General features: G+C 30.7%; 9 protein-coding genes across 10 annotated transcripts; 3 read left to right on the forward strand and 6 right to left on the reverse strand.

The window, feature by feature from the left end:
* Positions 1 to 92: 92 nt before the first annotated feature.
* On the reverse strand, positions 93 to 2,064 carry LOC111687155 (rhodanese domain-containing protein CG4456-like). Its single transcript, XM_046950604.1, has 2 exons — positions 2,043 to 2,064; positions 93 to 575 (listed from the first exon to the last, which is right to left on the reverse strand). The coding sequence occupies exons 1-2, from the start codon at positions 2,062 to 2,064 to the stop codon at positions 169 to 171; spliced, it is 429 nt and encodes a 142-aa protein (XP_046806560.1). The 3' UTR covers positions 93 to 168.
* A 71-nt stretch (positions 2,065 to 2,135) lies between these two features.
* On the reverse strand, positions 2,136 to 2,795 carry LOC111687152 (rhodanese domain-containing protein CG4456-like). The gene has a single exon (XM_023449571.2). The coding sequence runs from the start codon at positions 2,749 to 2,751 to the stop codon at positions 2,287 to 2,289; it is 465 nt and encodes a 154-aa protein (XP_023305339.2). The 5' UTR covers positions 2,752 to 2,795; the 3' UTR covers positions 2,136 to 2,286.
* A 4,801-nt stretch (positions 2,796 to 7,596) lies between these two features.
* On the reverse strand, positions 7,597 to 9,013 carry LOC111687159 (ATP synthase subunit e, mitochondrial-like). Its single transcript, XM_046949686.1, has 2 exons — positions 8,917 to 9,013; positions 7,597 to 8,042 (listed from the first exon to the last, which is right to left on the reverse strand). The coding sequence occupies exon 2, from the start codon at positions 7,896 to 7,898 to the stop codon at positions 7,659 to 7,661; it is 240 nt and encodes a 79-aa protein (XP_046805642.1). The 5' UTR covers positions 7,899 to 8,042; positions 8,917 to 9,013; the 3' UTR covers positions 7,597 to 7,658.
* Positions 9,014 to 9,207: 194 nt separating this feature from the next.
* LOC111687147 (phosphatidylserine decarboxylase proenzyme, mitochondrial) lies at positions 9,208 to 12,461 on the reverse strand. The gene has a single exon (XM_023449566.2). It carries the CDS (start codon positions 11,733 to 11,735, stop codon positions 10,416 to 10,418), a length of 1,320 nt encoding a protein of 439 aa, XP_023305334.2. The 5' UTR covers positions 11,736 to 12,461; the 3' UTR covers positions 9,208 to 10,415.
* A 1,407-nt stretch (positions 12,462 to 13,868) lies between these two features.
* LOC111687145 (beclin-1-like protein) lies at positions 13,869 to 15,490 on the forward strand. Its single transcript, XM_023449563.2, has 3 exons — positions 13,869 to 14,098; positions 14,182 to 15,229; positions 15,288 to 15,490. The coding sequence occupies exons 1-3, from the start codon at positions 13,978 to 13,980 to the stop codon at positions 15,394 to 15,396; spliced, it is 1,278 nt and encodes a 425-aa protein (XP_023305331.2). The 5' UTR covers positions 13,869 to 13,977; the 3' UTR covers positions 15,397 to 15,490.
* On the reverse strand, positions 15,407 to 16,393 carry LOC111687146 (replication stress response regulator SDE2). The gene is made up of 2 exons (XM_023449565.2): positions 16,233 to 16,393; positions 15,407 to 16,177 (listed from the first exon to the last, which is right to left on the reverse strand). The coding sequence occupies exons 1-2, from the start codon at positions 16,320 to 16,322 to the stop codon at positions 15,488 to 15,490; spliced, it is 780 nt and encodes a 259-aa protein (XP_023305333.2). The 5' UTR covers positions 16,323 to 16,393; the 3' UTR covers positions 15,407 to 15,487.
* A 78-nt stretch (positions 16,394 to 16,471) lies between these two features.
* LOC111687148 (ribosomal RNA processing protein 36 homolog) lies at positions 16,472 to 17,490 on the forward strand. The gene is made up of 3 exons (XM_023449567.2): positions 16,472 to 16,623; positions 16,678 to 17,218; positions 17,279 to 17,490. Exons 1-3 carry the CDS (start codon positions 16,549 to 16,551, stop codon positions 17,407 to 17,409), a joined length of 747 nt encoding a protein of 248 aa, XP_023305335.2. The 5' UTR covers positions 16,472 to 16,548; the 3' UTR covers positions 17,410 to 17,490.
* Positions 17,396 to 18,294, reverse strand: LOC111687149 (39S ribosomal protein L11, mitochondrial). The gene is made up of 3 exons (XM_023449568.2): positions 18,052 to 18,294; positions 17,713 to 17,997; positions 17,396 to 17,657 (listed from the first exon to the last, which is right to left on the reverse strand). Exons 1-3 carry the CDS (start codon positions 18,184 to 18,186, stop codon positions 17,487 to 17,489), a joined length of 591 nt encoding a protein of 196 aa, XP_023305336.2. The 5' UTR covers positions 18,187 to 18,294; the 3' UTR covers positions 17,396 to 17,486.
* Positions 18,295 to 19,261: 967 nt separating this feature from the next.
* On the forward strand, positions 19,262 to 23,837 carry LOC111687141 (spastin). Of its 2 annotated transcripts, XM_023449559.2 has the most exons (6): positions 19,262 to 20,320; positions 20,848 to 21,018; positions 21,273 to 21,593; positions 21,902 to 22,062; positions 22,131 to 22,389; positions 22,481 to 23,837. In XM_023449559.2, exons 1-6 carry the CDS (start codon positions 19,609 to 19,611, stop codon positions 23,224 to 23,226), a joined length of 2,370 nt encoding a protein of 789 aa, XP_023305327.2. In that variant the 5' UTR covers positions 19,262 to 19,608; the 3' UTR covers positions 23,227 to 23,837. The 2 variants fall into 2 exon arrangements, with proteins under 2 accessions (XP_023305327.2, XP_023305328.1); XM_023449560.2 differs by lacking the exon at positions 21,273 to 21,593 and having other exon boundaries at positions 19,263 to 20,320.

Genomic DNA, 23,837 nt, shown 5'->3' on the forward strand with positions numbered 1-23,837 from the left:
TCTATATATCTATCTCTCTATCTCTCTATCTATCTATCTATCTATCTATCTATCTATCTTTTAAATTTTTACAATTTTAAAAATAATATTACTTTGTTTTAAAGAAAATCATAACAAAATTTATTAAAATTAATTCAGAAATATAGTCATTAATTTTCCACCTAACTTTTACTTAGACAAACCTTCCTTCTCAGCCCATTCTGTCCAGGAACCCAAATAGTTTTTGGTATTTTTATAACCTAAACTCCGAGCCAATTCTGCAGCATTTTGTGATCTTTTACCAATTTTACAATGGAATATTATTTCAGTATTCTTATCCGGCTTATCTCTACCATATTTTGCTTTAAAGGCTCCTTTATCCATATTAGCTGATAATTCTTCAGCTACTTGTCCCAAAGGTATATTAATACTAGTAGGTATCTGGCCAGTTTCTAGCAATTCATTGGGCTCTCTGACATCAATTAAAAGTATTTTAGGTTGATTTTTCAACTTTTTTACTTCCTCATAGGAAACAATGGGTATATTGTTTATAATCGTGCAGTAAGTTTTGCGTAAATTGCAACCATTTAACTTAACTTAACTATTGTTGGATAATTTGCCGTTGCAAGACATTTTGTTGCCGTAAATCCATTATAAAATCTTATTATATTTACAGTAGCAATTTTTGTAAATTGTTTTATTAAAAGTTTTCCAGCCATTTTAATGCAATTTTTTTCTAAAATAATGTTAAATTTAGTTTTTTTATAATAAAAAATTATATAATATTTAACTATTACCGGTGTAACAAAATTAATGTTGTGCCGGCTTTAAGATGAACTTAAGTGATGATAATCTTTACAAATTAGAGCGCTTTTTAAATGTATTTTGACAAAGTTGTTATTTAAAGAAATATCTGTTTTCTAACCGAAACTAATTATAGATATTAGTCTATATCAGAGAATTGTGAAATTATTCAAGGTAAAAAAATCTTTAACAGAAGTTTTGCATGATAAAGAGTTGTTTCTGTTTTATTTAGGGTCAATCTTTTGGGTAAAGGATTAGGGATTAAATTAAACTTAATTCTCCAAAGTTGTTTTTGAGTAGGTATGTATTCAATTAACTATTTTTGTTTGCTAGTTTAAGCGTCCATTGGAGGTGGCTTAAACTTGAGCAAAAAATGTGAACAGCTGATGCAAATAAAAATAATACAATTTTTATAAAAAACATCAAAATGTTGAATTTATTGATTAATATAAATTATGGAGACTTTACAATATATTTTTTTGTTTTAAGTTTAAGTTTTCTTTAATTTTCATATAACATTTACAATTTTCTTCTTCTTTTTTTATACTTTAATGAATCGTTTCGATAAGAAACAGTGACGTTTTATGTTATTTTGTATGGCAACATTGCGAATTTTAATTTTGTGCTCAAAAACATCAACGGGGATTAACATCACAATTTATTTTTAGATTAACTAATCTGACTATTAATTGACATTTGATTGCTAACTCAAAAACCCGCTCTTAATGTTTTTATAGGAATAATAGATAAAAAAGTAGATGTAGTTCTGAAGTCTGATTAATTCAAATTTCAGACGAATTTATAGTATAGACGTTCAAAAAGGTTAAAAAAGGTTTTAGCTGATTCTTAATGAAACAAATTAGCATCACTGAAAACAAAATAAAATGAGAACAGTGCGAGTAAAACGAATTGGCATGTGAAGATAACAAGCCAGTTGACTAATAAGTATTTAAACATGTGTTTCATTCCATATTGCTTACAATTAACAATTTATTAAACTTGCATATCTTATGTATCAGGGAAATTAAAATATGCATAATAAAAGATCGATACATCGTTTGAAATTTGGCTTTCTGTAATTTCATCTTTTCTTATAGGATATAATAAGACATTAACCCCCATTTTCACCATCTACAATTAACGTTTAACTTTCCAGTTAAGGCAATTTTTATATAAGAACTGTCAACATGTCTTATAGTTTAAAAATAACTGAATTTTTTTTCGAGGTAGTCTGAAATTTTTACGTAATGAATACCAACCGATTAGGACAACAATGACCATTTTCGGTAAACGTTGAATAAAAATCTTTTTTTTAATTATAAAACGATTAAAAATAAAAACATATTTAACAATTTAACAGAATACAATAATTTATTTTAAAAAATCAATTAATCAAAAGTACATAAAAAACCTCAAAGTGCTTTTAATAATAAACCATAAAGTGCTTTCAATAATAAACCATAATTTATAGCAATAAATCTGTTTCGATCTTGTCCTCTTTATTTATTCCTTAGGCAAACCTTCGTGTTCGGCCCAATCTAACCAGGAACCCTTGTAGTTCTTAACATTTGTATAACCCAATTGTACAGCAATTTCTGCAGCTTGCTGAGCTCTTCGACCGGATCTACAGGTGAAAATTAATTGCATATCAGCGGCTGGTTTATCACGACCATATTTTTGTTTAAAATCTTCAGCTTTAACATTAAGCGACAATTCCTGTTCCAACACAGACAACGGTATATTAATGCTAGTTGGTATTTTGCCAGTCTGTACAAGTTCTTCGGGTGTGCGTACATCAATTAATAGTTTTTCCGGATGATTGGGTAGATCTTTAATTTCCTCATAATATGCAATTTCTATTTTATTTTCACTATTATTTAAACTCTCTGCATGACTTGCTGCTTGAAGTAAGCACAATTGCAAAGCGAAAATTGCGAAACACGACTTGATAGTTGTAGTTTGTTTCATAGTGCGCAGTAAACTGTTTAATTTTAGCCAAAACTGGATCCGTATTAAGTTTATTACGATGATCATCATGTTTAGTTTGACATTGAAAATCAAAAGTGGTTTAGGTGAGTTGTATGTCTTTCCGTATTTTGGGAAGAGTTTTATTTGTTAAAAAGTAGAGATGAGTTAGCAATTTGTTTAAGCCAATGTTGTATTCGAAAACCAGTTATTGAAATGGATCGATTAGTTTAAAACAACTAAAGCCGGTAATTTAACGGTTTATAATTTAAATATTTGTTACTTCTCACCCGCACTAATTTAATGCACTTCTACGTATAACTGTTTCTACGTTGTCAGTAAAATGTTCAGAAAATGTCTAATAATCGTCTGAACTTCAACATTTTCTTTTGCAACTTTTTCAGAAAAAGCATTATCGTTTTCTTCGTTTTACATCAGAGTAAGGTTATATTATTATTGGTAGAGACTATTTTAACTCAAATTTATACGGATGGAAACCATTAAAACTCAAATAAATACTGGTAGAGACCGTTAAAACTCTGAAACTTGTTCCTGGTGGAGACCAAATAATACTTTTAATATAATTAAGTTCGATGCCCCAACATCTTATATGAAGATATAGTTCGGTTGGTAGGGTTTCTTCGGACAAACAGTGACAACCAGTCAATATGAGCGATTCATGTACCGTCATCCTAATCAATACACTTAAAAAAATATAAAATCTGAAATTGTTAAAACATATTTGTATTCATCAGTTTTATATTTGCTATCATAGTTTTTATTAAAAAAGGTCCCACTGTATATGTATGTATATAATTATAAAAAATATATACATATATATGTATAAGTGAGTATTTGCAATTTGTTGTAATGGCGCGCTTGTTATTTTGATCTCTTACAAGTTCAATCTGGTGGGAATATTGATCCGGTTCTTATCAACAATTTGTTGCTTCCCAACAAAATCGCCCTATAAAAAAAACAGTCAGCAACAAATAAACAACATGGTTTAACGCTTTATTTATAAATTAAAAATGACATACGGATTCTGATTTAATACGAATCACTATCACTTAATAATAATAGACATTTCGTCTAAGATTTTTAGGAAATGATGAAGAGATATCAGCTCTAAATGGGGTAAATTACTGGGCAAAATACAAGCACATACCAAAAGTACATACACACATACATAGATATTTTATAATTTAGCTTTAATTGATAAGTTATTTTTTTGGTCAAACATACATACAAAGGTATGTTTTGAAATATTCATTAATAAAAATTTTGCGGAATGTTGAAGATTTTGAAAATAATTCTAAAATGATTGATAGACTTAATATAATTGTAATTTGTATGTACAATAAAAAAAAATTCCCTTTATTGGACAACAATAACGTTTGACAAACTCCCACCAAAAAAAAAAAACAACAACAAAAAGAAAAATTTAGTTCTTACTTCAGATCTTAATAGTAATAAGATGAAATTGTTAAGTTCAATAAACTAGTTTAATCTAAATATATTTAGAATATATTTCTGTTAACGCAGACGTGTGAAAAATAGTCTTAACTGGAAAACGTCACAACTCAAGATTTTAGATTTTATTTAAAAGTGCCCTGATCCGATTTCTATATGATTATAAAGCATTTCGAGTTTTTTAAACAATTTTGTTGACTTTTTTGAACGGTCAGTTAATAGCTTTCTGAGGACCCATCTGATGATGTCAAATAATACTTCTTAAAGGCAGGGAACCAAATTACTTACGTAAAAGGATCGAGCAAGCCTTAAACACTGCCTTAGGTTGATCTCAACCGATAGGATTGAATACTAACCTGGCGTTCCTACAAATTGTTAATCCGGCGAAAACTGAAATCTGTCTTTTCACAACAAAATGAAGACATCACTTATATGAATAAACAAGACGCATCAGTAAATGTCTATACACAGAGTAAAAAAACCAGTCGAAATTGAAAGAGTCCTTTGTGAAAAGTGTCCTTATAACGTTTGACAAGGAATGTGTAAAAAATTTAATTAACACCCAGCTTTCATTTTGACAAACACCGTTGTAATTTTAACAACGCATCGTAGTCATTGTATCAACGCATCGCAGTTATTGTAACGTAAACAATGTTGCGTTGCTTGTTTCTCTTTTTTTTGTAAATTTTGTTTAGCTTGTGTACAATAGTCGAGTTCTTTGGGCAACAAGTGAGTTCAGCGTACATGTTATTTGCGTAAAAGCTGGAGGTCCACACCACGCGTTCTACGCTTTCTCGAATTCTATGCGTCTGTGAAAAAAGTAGAATCAATGTATGCAGAAAGTTACAAGCAAAAAAGCGTAGAATGATTTGACGCTTAGAATGCTTAATGTGGATCTACTTTTTAAAAAAGCCATAACCGAGTAAGACCAAGTACGTCAAGTACAAGTAATAATAAAATGGTGTGTATAGCCACAAACATATAAGATAAACTGACTTTTAGACTCCAAAGTTCATTGTCACAAGAGATAGGGTAAATGCTCCTAATGTCGGTGCCGACTACTGGGTATTAAGTTCGATCATACGTATTCTATAGTCGGCACTCTAAAATTTATTATTTCTCTATAGAAAATTGGGTATATTACTATGAAAAATTTCTATATAACAATTTTCTCTTCAAAAATTATATGTATAACAGTTATTTTTGTAAAAAAATGTATGTATAACACTTCTCTATAAAAATTTATGTATATTACAATTTCCTCTATAGAAAATTGATTGTACAACATTTGTTTCTATAGAGAATTATGTGTATACAATTTTTTTCTATAGAACAATTTTTGATACAAAAAATTATGTGTATATCAGTTTTCTCTATGAAAAATTGTGTGTATACCCTTTTTTTCTATAGAAAATTACTTCTATAATAGCTTTTTCTACAGAAGATTACAATTTTTTACTACAGAATATAATTTTCTATACAAAAAATATGTGTATAACAGTTTTTTCTATTAAAAATTTTGCATATTGAAATTTTTTCTAACAAAATTGCTTCTTAACTGTGTTTTTACAAAAAAATATGAGTATAACATTTTTTTTCTATAGAAAATTCCTAGTATGACAATTTTTCTATAGAAAAGTGTTCTTATTATAATATCCTCTATGAAACTTATGTTAAATTTTTTCCTATAGGAAATTGCATATTTTTATAAAAGATTTTCTTTAAAAAACAGTACATATAACACTTTTCCCTATAAAAATTACTTTTTTCTCTAACAAAAAATATAATATTGTATAGAAAATTGCATGTAAGTATAACTCTTTTTCTATAGAAAAAAATGTTATTATGTATACTTATTACAATTATAATGTTCATAACATATTTTTCTACAGAAAAAACGATATTATTACAGTTATTTCTATAGAAAAAATTTAATTAAATATTTTCTTTGGAAAATTGTGTATATATCACTTTTTTCTATAAATAAATATGCTTTTTTCAAACAAAAAATCTACTGCCGACTATAGGGACATTTTTTGTCGAACTTAGGAACACTGGTGCCGACTATTGGAAAATGTGGAGTTTTTAACAAAATTTACAAATTAATAAAAAACAAGTTATTTGTTTTTCAAAAAAGATAAATAGATCTAAAACTTAACTAAACACATAATTGAAATAACTAAAAATCATCGTAATAACATTTACCAACTTTTTAGGGGGATAGTTTGAAAAAGAGAAAAAAGTTAAACTGCCGACTATTGGTACATTTACCCTATTAGATAATTTTTTTTCAAAACTTGATATGAATATTAAGATTAATTTTACAAAAAAAACTAATTTTGACTTATAACAGTTTTATAGTTTTTATGAGTGATCATTCTACATATCTTATCAGTATTTAAATGGATTCCTTTGTTTAGTTTTATTATCAGGGGTAGTTAATACTATTCATCGGGGGTTTTAAGTTTTAGACAGTAAATTCAAAGATTAAAATGTATAAATGGTTTCTATTTACATATTATAAAACTAATACATTTTTGTAATAATAACTGTGTATCTTCTGTTGGATCTGGAATTAAGAGTTTCAGACAGTTTATATTTTAACGAAGACTACTGTATGGTGATAATCTGTACAATTTAAAAAATATGAGAGGACCTTTTACTTGATTTTGATGATTTTGCGATTTAAGAGGAAGGTTGCTCTTTAACTTGATTTGAAAATGTTTTCTTGCGGGAATTCAATATCATAAAACTCAGGAATTTAATATCATAACACTAATGAATTAATTATTTGAAGTAACTGATTATTACATTAATCTATTAATACGGCAAAATTAGTCTACAATGAATGGAACGAAGCACACTTTAAATTTTAATCATTATCACTACGTCACACATTTTTTTGTGCAATTTGATTGAGCATGGCGTGAGGTTTGTCCAATTTAAGTCCGGGTTCACTTTTTCTTACTTTTCTCTTTTATAGTTGATTAATAATGTATATTATTAAACTTTCCCTTAATAATAAATCGAAAACGACAAAGAAAATATGATCCGATCCTTATCAAAAAGAACGAGAACGAGAAAGCAACGCGCTAATAGCTAAAAACAAAGTGGGAATTTAAAAAAAAATCTTCAAGGAACTTATCATCTATAAATTGCACAATTTACAATAAAATATGTTTATCACTATTTCGGCAGAAACTTTTAATTTTAATGAAATTAAAACAAAACATAGAACCGGAACTTTTTAGTTATTGCAATAACTCTTAATAAACAGCAGGATCTATCAAGATAATGGAAGGATCCAGCAACAAATATATGTCCATATATGTTTTAAAAAATATGGTTTTGCAATTGCTATAAACTAAATAGTAGTTAATTTTTTAATAAATAAATCGCGTAAGCATTTTATTTCAAAAATAAACTAATTAAACATTTTATAAAATTTTCCCCGATAGTATGTCGATAGCATGCATTTCGGCTTCAGCCAAACGCTTTCTTTCTTCAGCTAATTTTGCATCACGTATTGCATTCTGTTTAGCCTCAGCTTCTCGAAATTTTGCTTCCTTCTGCGATAAGCGTTTTTGATTGTAGACGCCGTAAATTATGCCCAGACTTAACATGGACCAACGTCCAAATTTGATCAATGGAGATACGGCAATAGGTGGTTGTGACATATTTAAACGAAATAAAGATTAGATTTCTTATTAAATTATAAAATTCGTAAATATTGACAAGTTGGTGATGACAGAATATCGATTTTATGCAATTTTCGACTAGATTAATGTCATTATTTTACATCTCTAATCAGTGTATAGTTTCTGAAATTTATGATTAAAAATATGATTATTTTAATAAAATTCGAATAAAAAAGATTTTAAGTAAATGACCTTTTAAAATGTCAAAGTAGTAATAATCGACCGATGTTAATCATTTTCAATAGCCTTCGTCTACGGTATAATAGAAGATCATGAGCCAAATTTCATTGAATTATCTCAAAAATTGCGACTTGTAGTTTGATTACAATGTTTACAAGTCATATTCGGGGGTACTGTTGTATGGGGTCTAGGTGAAATAATGGACCGATCTTAACCATTTTCAATAAGGTTCGTCCCTGGGACAATAGAAGATCATGTACCAAATTTCATTTAAATATCTTCAAAATTGCGGCCTGTAGTTTGATTACAAGGTTTACATGGACGGACGGACACAGTAAAATCGACTCAGGTGGGTATAGGATCAATATTATTGTACGTTACAAACATCAGCATAAACCCAATATACCCTCCCCACTAAAGTGGTGTAGGGTATAAAAATTCGTTCCTACGGTATCAACCGAAATTTTTTCTTCAAGAAAAATCTATCGCCCTTAGTAAAACTGTTACAACAACAAAAATAGGAGAACAAGTCAAGATTAGACCGCTAAAGCTAATTTGATCTTACAAACTCTTGTGTAGAAGAGTACGAATGAGATCGTTTTAACGTATTAATGACAAATATAATGGATAAATTTTACACTCGAGAGTCAGATTTATATTCACAACTATTGTTTAAGATGATAGCGTGTCCAAAGTCATATTTATTATACCATCGGAAATCCCTTCTAGTTTAGATGTATTTTATTTTTAAGATCGATTGAGTTTTCAGACGACATGGTTAAAAAATATTGAAATTTGTATTCAGCGCCGTACAAACCTTAAGAAAAGATACACTTTGATCTCAGGCATAATCAGGCTTAATAGGTTTCCTACAGTTGTCCTTTTTCCGATAAAACCTCTCAATCTTAAGAGATCTAGAAGAGACCAAAAGCAAATTACTTTCAGTTTTCAAAATTATAGGATTTTCCAAACGTTTTAATAAAAAAACGTCACTAAAAATTTAAGCACAATGTCAAATTTTATATATATACCGATATGAATAAATGAAATTTGAAAGTGCAAATATTCGAACTAAATTTTCGTGATTCGAGTTAAATAACAAAAATAAAAAACGTCATATTATTAATTTATTTTATAAACAATCTTTAATTCATAAATATACAAAAAAAGTCTTTCATTCTCCATAATTAATTTGGAGAAACAATTAAACTTTAAATTATTATCAACAATATACACAGCGAATTCTTAAAAATAATACAAATTAGTTTATAAATTATTTGGCCTTTAATATGGCATATATTTGTGTGTAATTTTATTTTAAATATGTATAAATATTAATAACTTTACATTGAGAATTACTGTGAGAGTATGTATATTAAGTTAAATAAATAATTAAAGTAGTAGGAAAAAATAAAAAAAAATACTTGAAAATTTTAAAAATTACAATAGTATTTTTAGATAATATAAGATAAAACTAAATATTATGGACCATTTTTGTAAAACGAACCAAAAATTAAATTAGAAATAAAGTTTTACAAAAACATATTCAAAGGTATATAGAAATTGTGTTTAAATAAAGATAAGTTAAATAATTTTTTTGTGTTTTTTTATCGCAAAAGGCACTAAGCTTAAGTTTATTATTACCCATACGACAATATATATTTTTTGTAATTTTAATTGATAAATTCATATTTGTTTATATTTTTTAGGTTTGTATTCTAATTGCAATAATGCTAAAAGGTGAAGCATAAAGAAATGGTTATTACCAAAAAATCTTTTTTACGCAAAAAAAAAGTAATTAAGACAACAAGTCACATTTGTTTTCATTGTCGCGGGTAATTAAGGTAACTTTCATAAATTTGTTACAAGATTTGAAGTTCTTTGTATAAAATAATTTACACTAGAACTCAAACTAACAAACCACAAAAATTTTTACATTGTTAGAAGTTATTATTTCGATTTCGTGGTGGGTTTTATACTGTCACTTATTTCAAACACTCTTGTATTAAAACTGTTCTTTAAAATATATAAATTTGTTAAATTAAAACCAGTTTTCACATAAAATTTCAAATTTTGTCTTTTGTAAATGTAGACACTTTGAAATCTACACAAATTGTGGGTTTTGAAAAAACAAGTTTAAATATCAAATCATTATCGAAATTTTTCGAATTCATAAAGCCATATTTTAAAGGCATATTTCTGAGAAAAATCTTTCGATAAAGCAAAATTCAAAAAAGCTGCTCCAAACAATTTGCATTCAAAATGTTTAAAGCAAAGTGAATTAAAAAGAATATTGATTTCATTGTTTTTCTATTCTTAAGCCATGTGACCTAAAGCCTGGCCCACTTTAACCTTTTGACCGGCTTCAATATCAAAATGGAAATTAGTGGGAGCCTCAAACAACAACACTATAGTACTGCCCATATTAAATTGACCCACTAGATCACCCTTCTTCAACAATGGTTTTTCGTGCAATACAAGTTCATCATATTCACGATTAGTTCTCAAGCCAACCCAACGATTGGTTTTCAACTTTTCATCCATAATTATTTCCATGGAACCAACGTTGGTCGCACCAACAGCGGTATAACTGAAGAAACCATGTTGCCATTGTCCCAAATATAAGGCGCGTTCGTTAAGTACAAATAAACCGGGTAACCAGGTGGCAATTTTTGGATTAACTGACAGCAATTCGCCGGTAAAATGTCTTCTCAATGTAGGCTGCCATTCAGCGGCAGAATGAAAACGATGATAATCACCAGGAGCCAAATAAATTACACATTGGTAGAGAGTAGTAGAGCCATCTTGTTTGTGCTTGATTGCATCGGCATATTCCTCGGAGGTCTTGTTGTTGTTATTCTCCAGCCAAGTAGCGGGACCCAAAAAATCTTGTATGCTATAGTTTACACCCTTTACTTGCTCTATAAGCGACTTGGAGGCTGTGCCAAAATGTAATATTTTTCCATCGGCTGGCGATACAATGGGGGCTTTCAAGTCAATTGGTCGAACACCTTCTCTTAATGGACGAGTGAAAAATTGTGATAAACTTTCATAGTATTTAAAGTCTGGATACAATGCCTCTTCAATATTCACACCAAACGACTTAGAATACCAGCCATACACAAAGGGTCTAAAGTTCTCCGGTATATAACAGGCGGCCAGCCAACCCCAAGCTCTACTAAGCAATCTCAAAGGCAAGGAACAGTAAAACTTTGTCTGAAATTCCGAGGCGGTGTGCGGCAGCTGTTCTTGTACACAATTCTGCTTATGTAATTGCCATTCCAAAGCACCAAATACACAAATACCCATTGGAGCCCATTTCAATAGAAAACCAGTCCATTTCAACCATATGCTAATACGTCTCTTCTGTAATTCTTGATGTCTGCGTACTTGAAAACTCGTGTTTTTATTTAAAGAATTATTTCTTATAAGATTATCAACTTTCGCCTCTGTGGTCTGATTGTTGATATTATTATTATTGCCAGCTGCTTTAGTGGAAAATGTTTGGCGAAAATTCTTAATCAATGGCCATTTGCCGGTTTGTTGTTGGCCGGTTTGTTGATGTTTCTGATGGGCTTGTCGTAAATTACCAGCCTTGATAAGGAACCGACCGCGAGGTACAAAATAAGAAACCATGTTTAGTTAAGCAACAACAACGAAAAACACACGATATATATTTATTTTTGCTCTATAATGATGAGGTGATTACGTATTGTACTTTTTTAGTTGCAACAACAAAAAGAAAAAATTAGTAAACAATTTAAATTAAAATTTCTCTGTTATTAACCACTTAAGAAAAATTAACTTTTAATTCTATTCTTTTTTAATTTCCAAATTGTTAAACTGAAAAAAACACGTCCTCTCTGTTCGAGGTTATAATATTGAATGAACGTTCTTTTACTGCGGCTTGTCCAAAAATTGGGTTAGTTTTCTTCACCATCTGCTGATAATTCTTTAGCGCTTTTTTCTCTATGCATCAATTTCTCGGCTGGTGTTTCTTTCATTATTTGTAATATATATTTCGCTGTGTGGTGGTTGTTTTCTTATCACAAATATTTTTCTAATTTAGTTTCTATTTTGTTTTTATTCTTCTATTCGCATTTTAGTGGATGTCAGTCAAGGTTGTCAGTGTGTTTTACATGTACATGTGTATATAAAATGTATGTATCAGTGTACACTTAATTAAGTGTACACTGGTATGTATTTTGGATTATCCAATGTTTTAAATAATCACAAAAATTCTGGAGATTTCTGTCGCAAGTTCTTATATTTTGTTAGTTATTTTATTTTTAGTTAAATATTGTATTTGTATGTAATTTTAATGTTTTAATTTATAACTCTTTACTTTTATTTATAATTTTATATTATTTTCATTTATGCTTTTCGTCACTGAACACCGTTTTCGTAAATACAAAAAAAAAAGGAACAGTGATTTGAAAAGTTAAAAAAGTAGATATATATATAACGAGAGATCATATATAGGTGAACCAAAAAGTGTAGTAATGTGGTATTGAAGATTTTAAATTTTACACTAGTATAAAGTATATAAGGTACATAAAGTATATACAAACTATATACATATGTACATGTTGTATATATCTGTTCATAGCGAAGTTGATTTAGCCATGTCCGTCTGCCTATCTGTACAAATATATACTAAAACAAATAGCAAAGTATATTCGGGCATGGTCGACCATTTAATACCCTACACCATGAGTATATTTTAAAAATTTTTATTTTTTATAAAGAATATTTTATGTTGAATATTACCATAATTCCAAAATATTTAAGCAAATATTAGGCAAAATTTCTAAATAAGTCTTTATATAGGTCAAATATGGGCCGATTGTCGGTAAATTTGGGAAAAGGATATATTTTTAAATAACAGTTAATTTCGTTGAGTTTCATTGCGATACAAATGGTTACAAGTCAATTTTAGACGTTTAAGACATTTTTTGAAGGGGGGTTTGTATGGGGGCTAGGGTCAAATAAGGGCCGATCCTTACGAAAATCTGCAGTGTCATTTATACTTATATAAAACTTATTTGTGCCAATTTTTAGAGAGATAATAGAATATTTAAAGTAATTATGGCATAAAAATTTCAAATCGGGAAGTACGGTTGTATGGGGGCTAGGTGAAATAATGGACCGATTTCAACCATGTTCAATAGGCTTCGTCCCAAAAAACATGCTTGGTCCAAATTTCATCAAATTATCTTGAAAATTGCGGCCTGTACCTTGCGCACAAGGTTTACATGGAAAGCCAGACAGCCAGCCGGACAGACGAACGGACGCACATGTCTTAATCGACTCAAAAAATGATTCTGAATCGATCGGTATACTTTAATATCTGCGAAATCCGAATCTTTATCTCCATAATGTCTGAATATTGAATTTTGCTCCCATATATATAAAGCTGACTTCTGAAAATCACTTAATAGTAATTAGCTTAGGAATTAATAATGATATCGGGACAAAATTCTACGAATATGTTTTGTATATGTACAAATGATTCAGCAACAGCTTTTCCGGTTCGGTACATTATTTATTTGTGATTTTTTACTTCTATTTATTATTACGCTTTGCAAGCCCTTGATTGGACTTGTAGCAATTGTTTTAGTTGTAATCGGTTTAGTTGTAATTGTCTGATAATTAAAACTTTTACAATTGTCTAACAACTTTACAAAAGTTATTAAAGAAAATCAAACAATTACTCGGATAACTTTTCATCACTAATTTACCGTTTGTTTTTACTTATCAGCTGTGTAGTAAAGAAAATAACAAAGAAGAAATAAGAAAAAATATCAAACAATAAAAAATACATACTTTTGTTGTAAATAAATTTCTCGACTTAAACCCGTTAATAAAACAAACCAATATGACTGAAGCAGAAGTGGAAAAGGTACCCGTATCCTTTGCCTGTCAAAGATGCTTACAGCCCATAGTGTTAGATGAAAATCTTGATCACATCAGTGTTCATGCCATGGCAGAATTATCTCGTAAGACTCAAACAAATGAAAAAATCAATGATTCATTAATTTTTAATGCAATGGAAAATTATTCTTTTGTTACAACAAAATAGTGCCCATATATGCCAGCAATGTCAATACCATCGATACCCAAGATACTAGTGGATTTGACCATTTTGTGCCGCCCTACCGTTTAACGGACTCTATTAATGGTACTGGTTTTATGTTAGTCTCTGACGGACGCGACAATAAGAAATGGAGTGCAGATTTCAAACTAAAGGCCGAACTTTTTGATTGTCTATCGTCGAATTCGGAAATCGATCATCCCTTGTGTGAGGAATGTGCAGATTCTATGCTGGAAATAATGGATCGTGAATTGAAAATTGCCGAAGAGGAATGGAGTGATTATAAGAATTACTTGAAACAATTAGAGCAACAACAGGAGTGTCCCAATGTGTCAGAATTAGAAAAAGAATTGGCGGAACTGAAGGAAAATGAACAAAATCTACTTGGCGAATTAAGTAAATTAAAAGAAGAGGAACAGTCCTTGAACAAAGCCATAGAAAATGAAGAAGTGGAAAAGCAAAAACTTCAGGAGCAGGAAGCTAGTTACTGGCGTGAATACACCAAACATCGCAGGGAACTAATGTTAACGGAAGATGACAAACGTAGTCTAGAGTGTCAGATAGCGTATGCAGAACAACAACTTGAAAAACTTAAAGACGCCAATATATTCAATATTACATTCCACATCTGGCATGCTGGTCACTTTGGTACTATTAATAATTTTCGCTTAGGTCGTTTGCCTTCTGTATCAGTAGACTGGTCGGAAATCAATGCCGCCTGGGGCCAAACGGTGCTTTTACTATGCGCCTTGGCTCGTAAAATAGGTCTTTCCTTTGAGAGATACAAAATTGTGCCCTTTGGTAATCATTCATATGTGGAAGTATTGGGTGAAAATCGTGAATTGCCCTTATATGGTACAGGAGGTTTTAAATTCTTTTGGGATACCAAATTTGATGCTGCCATGGTGGCATTTTTAGATTGTTTAACTCAATTTCAGCAAGAAGTAGAAAAACGTGATCCAGAATTTTTGCTACCCTATAAAATGGAAAAGGGTAAGATAATAGATCCCTCTACTGGAAACTCTTATTCAATTAAGTAAGTTTTAAAATAGTTTTTAGAAACGAAATTTCTACTTAACTTTATTTTATTTTAGAATTCAATTCAATTCTGAGGAGCAATGGACCAAAGCCTTAAAATTCATGCTAACAAATTTGAAATGGGGTTTAGCTTGGGTGTCCTCACAATTTGCCAATAATCAATAAATTAAATATATTCTAGTGCGTAAATTATTTGTATATTTTATTTGTTAATTGTAAACATATAGTAATAGATATAATAATAAATTACAATACATTACAACTGTTGTTTACTAGAAATAGAGTCGCAGCCAGAATCTAAATTGGAATCTTTGTCACTATCTTGTAATTTAGTTTGATTAGAGTTAGAATCTTCGGAATCCTTTTCAATTTCTTTATTTTTTGAGCTTTTCGAAGAGTCCGAGTCGTCATCACTTGATTCACTATCATCACCTGAAGAAACATCGTCATCTAACCATAAAGCAGGTTTTTTCTTTTTGGCGGGTACAGCTTTTTGTGATGTAGATGCTTTATTTTTACGCTTTAAGTCTGTGGTAATAGCTTTTTTGAAGCCTTCTTCAACTGCATCACACACTTTCTCAGTAAGTTTCGATCTGGCCTCTTCGTACTCTTCATCTTTGAATTCGTGTTTAGGCACAGCCAAGAGTTTTTCAATTTTACGTTTCTTTCTTTCTTCAGCTTCGCGTTCACGTTCTCCTTGTTTTTCCAACCAGGCCTTCAAACGCTTTTCTTCATTAATATCTCTCAAACGTCGGCCACTAAGATCTCTGCAAGCTTCACGGTTAGTGGTTTTTTCTATTTGCGCACCTATAGCTCTTAGCATGGATCCAAAACCTCCTTTGCCTCCCAAAACACAGAGACGCACATATACAGGAAATTCCCCGAGCAATTCATCATTTAAACGTTTTCCATTCTGCTCCAAATAAAAATCATTGGGGGTCCATTTCTATAAAAACACTTTCTTATAATTTTCGTTTTTTTTTTAATTTATACAAAATTACCATTGTTTCTGCAACGTATTTATAAATTTCTGCAGCATTTTCAGCTTTAATTTCAATATTATTAGTTTTATTTAAACAAATTTTCACCATTTTTCTACAAATATTTTATGTTTATCAAGCTTGTTTATATTGTGATAAAACGTAAATAATAGTCTAGTGTTGTGAAGTATTATGATTTAATCGTTTGACAATACTACAAAAAAATGTACATTTTAACACAGTTTGAAAGCAACTGATGTTGAAAATTTCATACATATGTTTTTGATAAACAAAAAAGTAAATAAACAAAACACGTGAATATTACACTACTCCAAAAATGAGTTCCTCCGACGAATCCCACAATTCCTCCTCTGAAGAAGAAGAAGAGGAACAGATTCCAGATGAACAAAGAGTAAGTTTTAATTCATATTAGCTGTATACTTTAAACTAATGAAAAACATTCTAGAGTGCAATTCGTGAAGATTTAAAATCCATGACCTTTGAAGAAATCATGAAACTCAAGGAAGAACTTGGAGCAAAAGTGTATAAAGAAGCAGTCTTAGGTGTAGAAACCGCAACCAAACCTAAAGGGAACAAAACTAACAAAGACTTTAAACGTTTAAATAAAAATCGTCCAAGGGAACAAAGTGCCAAACGCCAGGTACCCTTCTTGGGAGTTGAAAAGCGCACTAAACGTAAAAAAGAGGACAGCATACGAGATCCTAGATTTGATGAACGCGCTGGAGAATATGATGTAAAAAAATTTAAAGAAAACTATCAATTTGTAAGTGAAATAAGAGAGAAAGAGGTACATCATTTAAAGCGCCAATTGAAGCGGATAGAGGACAACGAAGAGAAAGAAGATATTAAGAAAACCATGCAAAGATTAATTAACAAAAATGTGGAAGATAAAAAATGGCACAAGAAACAACAATTGCTTAAGGAGGAACAAAATGAAATACAAAAAGCCATTGCGGAAGGCAAACAACCTCATTATATGACCAAAAGTAAGTCCCCTTAAGTTCGCATAGAGCATAAATTAACTAATTAATTTTTATAATTTTCAGAGGAAAGGAGAGCCAAGGAATTGGTGTCTCAGTTTGAGGAATTAAAACAGAAGGGCAAACTAAATAAACACTTGGAAAAACGACGTAAAAAGAATGTGGCCAAGGATCGCAAACGTATTGGTTTTGATTAAGTTATCTTTACTTTTGTTTTTTAATAAATTTTGTATTTTTTAACATAAACTTAGGATAATAAAAACAAATTTCAAACTTAACCAGTACGTAACATTTTCGCTTCACGTTTTTCTTGTAATTCACGCCTTTGGGCTTCAACCACCACACGTCTTTCCTCCAAAAATGCTGCATAATCCTCAGCATTTAATTCGCGTACAATCTGTATGCCACATGTACGTGCAATACCCACTAACATTTCACACATTTGCTAAAAGACGAACCAGTTATTTACTATTTCATTGGGAGACATGTAAAATACCTACTTGCATTGTAAGCAAAGCATTTGGAGGATCTTGTATTTTAATGGCGGCAATTTCATATAAATGTTTTAGAGTAATTTTGCCCGCAATTTCCTTTCCTGGACTCATAGCGCCTCTTTGTATGCCGGCAGCTTGCTTAAGCAGAAATGTTGCTGGCGGTGAGTGTATGGTTAAATTGTAACTGCGATCGCTATTAACACTTATGCGACAAGGTAAAGGTATGCCCTCTTTTATTTCAGCAGTCCTTGTATTAAAATCCTTACAAAAAGCTGCAATATTAATGGCACGCTAGAATGTTTTAAAAGTTAGTTAGTTAATGTTGTTAATTTCAATATACCGTACCTGACCCAACATGGGACCTAGCGGAGGACCGGCAGCAGCCATGCCAGCCGGTATGTTTGTTTTAAGCTTTGTTGTGTGTGTTATTTTTTCCATGGTTTTCTTCATGGTTTTTAATTTACCAGCCGCCTTAGACATTTTTAATTATTTAGTTTTTCTACAGAATTTGTTAAAGAAAATGTAAAATTAAGTATGGTTATGCAAAAAAATACATTCTCTGAATGGGTTGTTTTGTAATTGTTGGTGTTTTCACTTCACAGCTGTTTGAATCTGAGATACCAGATCTGTTCAAAATACTTAAGGTTAACTTTATAGTTTTCCGTTGAAATATTAAAAAAATTAACATACATTTGTATGTATATGACGAATTCTTATTCTTAAATTCGAATCAAAATTTTAGCCCTTAGTCTAATTTGGTATTCAGTATTCCGTTTCAATGAACACATATACATATGTATACACCTATAGGTGTATTTTATGTTGGTTTATATACTTAATTAAGTGATGCTCCTTTTTAAAGAACAAGGGTAAATATTAAAAAAACTTTATTACAAAACTAGATTGTAATAAATATGTTTAAGTATTTACTGACAAAAATATTTTCATTAGCTTTAATAGAACATTTTTATGTTTTTTTCTGTTTTTAGATCTTTAGTTTTCTTAAATCATTTGAGTTTTAAGTGCACTTATTTTAAATTAAAAAGCCAATACTTCTCAAACCCCTTTGACTTTATACAGTTTAAGAGTCACTATACTTTTGACAAACTTCATTTTTATTTAACAGCTTAACTACAATTGGAACCGCTGTCGACAAATCACACAAAAAGAGCGAGCGACGAATTAAAATTGAGCCACTCTCGACAGACTACATTTTTTTTAAATTTATAAGAATAAAAACAAAGCTAAAGGATGTATTGTTGAAAATTATTTTTATGAAATAAAAATAGAATGTACATTACAACAACTTTGTTTTTTTTCAATTTGCAAGATTTTGGCAACGCTACAATATAAAAATCAAAGAATAATGAGAGAACCGCCATAGATTACAATAAAAGTAAAATAGAATCTACCTCAACCACAATGTCGCCAAGCACAGGACAATATTTTGCCCTCCATACAAAATGTATGAAAACTCATTGTCGACAGCGGTTGTGGTTCCAATTTCAATTAAGCTGTAAGGGTTGAAAAACGGCTGACAGATAAATGAAAAAAGTGTAGTGTGAAGTTCTTTTCTGTGAAAATTTTAATAAAAAAATGTAAAATAGTTAATAATATTACATAGTAATAGGTTATTGAAAAAATAAAGCAATTATAAAAAATTTGTGAATTTCCAAAACGTTGCAAATATTAATAATGTCTTATAAATGAAAAAATAAACAAATAAGAGAATAATAATTGAAAGTTAATGCAAGGAAGAAGGGTGGTGAAAAGACATTTATTTTGTCTCCAAACAACTCATATTATTTGTGCTGATATTTTGATAACATTTAAGGGGGCATTGAGTTAAAAACAACCCCCTTTTATAGAAAAACTCTAAAGTTTCCCCCTTCAATTAATCCGATGGTGCGTAACAAAACCCAATCATCTTCATCGTCTTCATCATCGGGCAATGCCAGTAATAGTAGCAGCACCAAATCACCCATACGTCAGAATACCCATCGTAAATCGTCCAGTACTTGTAGTGTAGCTTTAATAGATGATGTCAAACCCTCCACATCCTCTGCCCGTCGTTCGCCTAACTCATCACCAGATGATGACACTGACGATTATGACACTACACCCGTAACCCAATCAGTCTTTGGTTCGGTACATAAACAAAACCTCTACGTTGTTTCATTTCCCATCATATTCCTGTTCAACATACTACGTACGCTAATCTATCAGCTGTTTTGTATATTTCGTTATTTATACGGGGCCAGCACCAAAGTCATTTATCGTCCACACAAACGCGAATGTAATATAGAAATTGTTGTTGGTTCTTCCTCATCGTCAGGTACAACACAAAATTCCACTTTAACAACTGTAACATCGAAAGATAGACATCAACTGCTTGAGCAGGCGCACAACGTAACTTCAACTGCAATAGCACCATATCCACTTATTGGCTCACAACGCATACGTCCACAACAACAATTGGAAATGTTTAATCGTAATAATGCCATCGCCTCAGGACCCGGTCCCGGTGATCCATTGCTGGCTAAACAAAAACATCATCATCGTCGTGCTTTCGAATATATTTCAAAGGCCTTGAAAATTGATGAAGAAAATGAAGGTAAGAGATGTATTTTTTTTGCTTGATATTTTTTTCTGTATTTAGCGTTTAATTGTTTTGATTTACTATACCTATTCTATTAAAGAATTTGTAAAAAAAATGACTCATTTTGTTTATAGCGGATGAGGGGGACAAAACAAAATCAATAAAATTGTCGAAGATTTTTATGGATGCTTTTATTGTATATTATTAGGAAAAATGTTTATTATAAAAAAACCTTTAAGCTTTACTTTCATTTAATACGTAATTTCAAGATCTTTGAAGTTAAAAGTAAATTTTACTACCATTTACTACCTATGAGGTCATAATCTTTTTTACACCTACAAAAGGTAATTTACATTAGAAGTTGTTTTGAAATCAGATTTTAGGTTTTTCTTCAAAGTTAATGTAAAATACATAAGTAACAAGAAGATAATAGACATGACATCTTTATAGAATGTTTTTGAAAGTTTCTCTCCTTACAGAGAGTTTTTGCAAAATTCCTTTTTGATATGAAATTGTAATTAAAATTGTTTATCAACTTTTAGGCCATAAAGAATTAGCAATCGAATTATATCGTAAAGGAATTAAAGAATTGGAAGATGGCATTGCCGTTGACTGCTGGAGTGGCCGAGGTGAAGTTTGGGAACGTGCCCAACGTTTACATGATAAAATGCAAACAAATCTCTCCATGGCCAGAGATCGTTTACATTTTCTAGGTATGTAATTAACTATTAGATTTACAAAACATTTGTTTAATTAAATTCTAACATTCAAAGTAGTTAAATTTATAAAAAGCATGAAATATTTAAAAATAATTTAATTTAAATTATACATTTTTTTATTTTAAGTTTTTTTTTTTAATTTTATTTTATGTTCGTTTTTATTTTTTATGTCATAAACATCATTTTGTTGTTGTGTTTTGTTTTGTGGTATTTATAACAAAAAAAAATGTTCGCAAACAAACATATAGAGTTGCGTGACGAACAATTACGTTTGGAACAACTGCATCTGAAAGAAGAAAATGAACAAAAGGCAAAGCCAAATGCAAATCGTCCCAATTTGAAATATAGAAAAACTGCAACTCCAACTTCAACAGCAAAATCTTCAAATATACAAATTGTGCAACCCATGCAATTAGATTCTAATAGTAGTAGTAGTCCAACTACAATACCAATGGTTCGTACAAATAATACCACTAAGTTACGCAGCATAGCTGCACATAATTTAAGAAATAATAATAATCCAAATACAACTACTACCTCCTCAACTAGTACGGGGTCATCTGCTGCAGGTAAGTTTTAATGTTTTCTTGTTAAAACTTAATTAATACAAACATATGTATAGACATAAATACCGGGGACATATAATGAACGAATTGCACTCGTTAATGTTTATTTATGTTTAAATTCGATTAATGTTACAGCAAAGCTTCAACTCATCATCATCACACACAATGCACGTTTAACAAAATGATTTCTTTATTTAAGTTTGTTTTATTTTTTTTGTTTTGGCTTTTTTAATAAAGGAATTATTCTTATATTACTACATAATATTAAAAAAAAACGATTTATTAGAATATATATTTGATTATTCTTTCAGCTTCTGGTCGCAAACTGACCGTTAGCTCTAAACGACCCGGCAATTTGGCAGTTGCAAATAAATCCCAAACATTACCACGTAATTTGGGATCGAAAAATGCCATCGCTGGTGTGCCACGAATTAAAACTGCAGCTACACCACCCGCTGTGCGCAGACAATTTGTAAGTCTACATTTTGTTTATTTATTGATTTCTTTCAAATAACACCATAATTGGCTTAATCGTTTCAGTCGTCCGGACGTAATACACCTCCCCAACGTTCACGTACTCCTATCAGCGGTATTGGCAGCGGACAATCAAATAGTGGTTCCAACACTCCTAGTGTTAGTGTTAAAGGTGTTGAACAGAAATTAGTTCAAATAATACTCGATGAAATTGTCGAGGGTGGCGCTAAAGTTGAATGGAGCGATATAGCTGGTCAGGAGGTTGCCAAACAGGCATTACAAGAAATGGTTATACTACCAGCTGTAAGACCTGAATTATTTACAGGTAATGTATTTGAATCGATATCTCTAAATGTTTTACACGTTATGACTGTTATATTTGTTTCTAATATTGGCTTTTTATCTTATCATTTTAGGTTTACGAGCTCCTGCTAAAGGTCTTTTACTTTTCGGTCCACCTGGTAATGGCAAAACTTTACTGGCACGTGCTGTAGCTACCGAATGTAGTGCTACATTCCTTAACATTTCGGCAGCGTCCCTAACTAGCAAATACGTGGGTGATGGTGAGAAATTAGTTAGAGCCCTCTTTGCGGTAGCCAGAGAAATGCAACCTTCTATAATATTCATCGATGAAGTTGATTCTTTACTCTCTGAACGTAGCAGTAACGAACATGAGGCTTCTAGACGTTTAAAAACTGAATTTCTGGTTGAATTTGATGGTCTACCAGGTAATCCTGATGGTGATCGTATTGTTGTTTTAGCAGCCACTAATCGACCTCAGGAATTAGATGAGGCCGCTTTAAGAAGATTTACGAAACGCGTTTATGTAGCATTGCCCGATTTAGAGACTCGTGAATTGTTATTACGACGTTTATTACAAAAACAAGGTAGTCCTCTTGATACGGACGCTCTTAAACGTCTGGCTAAGCTAACCGAAGGCTATTCCGGTTCAGATTTAACCGCTCTTGCGAAAGATGCAGCCCTAGAACCTATAAGGGAATTAGATGTTGAACAGGTTAAATGCTTAGACATCAGTGCTATGCGTCCTATAACGGAAAATGATTTTCATAATTCCCTTAAGCGTATACGTCGTTCGGTGGCACCGCAAAGTTTAACATCTTATGAAAAATGGTCTCAAGAATATGGTGATATTACCATATAAAGTAGAAAAGAACACTTTAACACTCACTTCAACACCAAAACACATGTACACTCAAACACACAAACAACATGAAAATACTCCACCACTATTAACTACACATTTTGTTAGGATATTTAAATGCATTATTAAGTTTTACAACTATATAAATATATATATGATTTTATTCCTTACATTATTTATTTAATCTATCACTAATACAGCAGAAACAAATATGTAACCACCACCACCACCACCACTTTCACCGTACTACTCCTCTACCCCTCCAAAAATAAAATGCATAAAATATCCTGCTCATATATAATTTCAACAAGCAAAGAGAGCGAGTGATATTGTATGGCAGTTGCATTCTAAGGAGTTTATTTATATGTGAGTGTTATCCCAATTTCTTTTTTATATTTTTTTATAATTTAGCTAAATTAGTTTTAGTTTTAATATCTTTGTTGTTGTCTCTTTGACTTTCGTAAAATATATTTACACACATCAACATGATTCTTTATATTCTATTGATTTCAATAGTGATATTAAATGTTTCATTTCCTATAGTCTTTTACAATTTATGTGTGTTCTTTATAATTTAATAGTTTCTCTACAAATTTCATTACATTCAAAAA

Source organism: Lucilia cuprina, chromosome 4 (genome assembly GCF_022045245.1).
Source record: "Lucilia cuprina isolate Lc7/37 chromosome 4, ASM2204524v1, whole genome shotgun sequence".
In the NCBI taxonomy this organism is placed as follows: domain Eukaryota; kingdom Metazoa; phylum Arthropoda; class Insecta; order Diptera; family Calliphoridae; genus Lucilia; species Lucilia cuprina.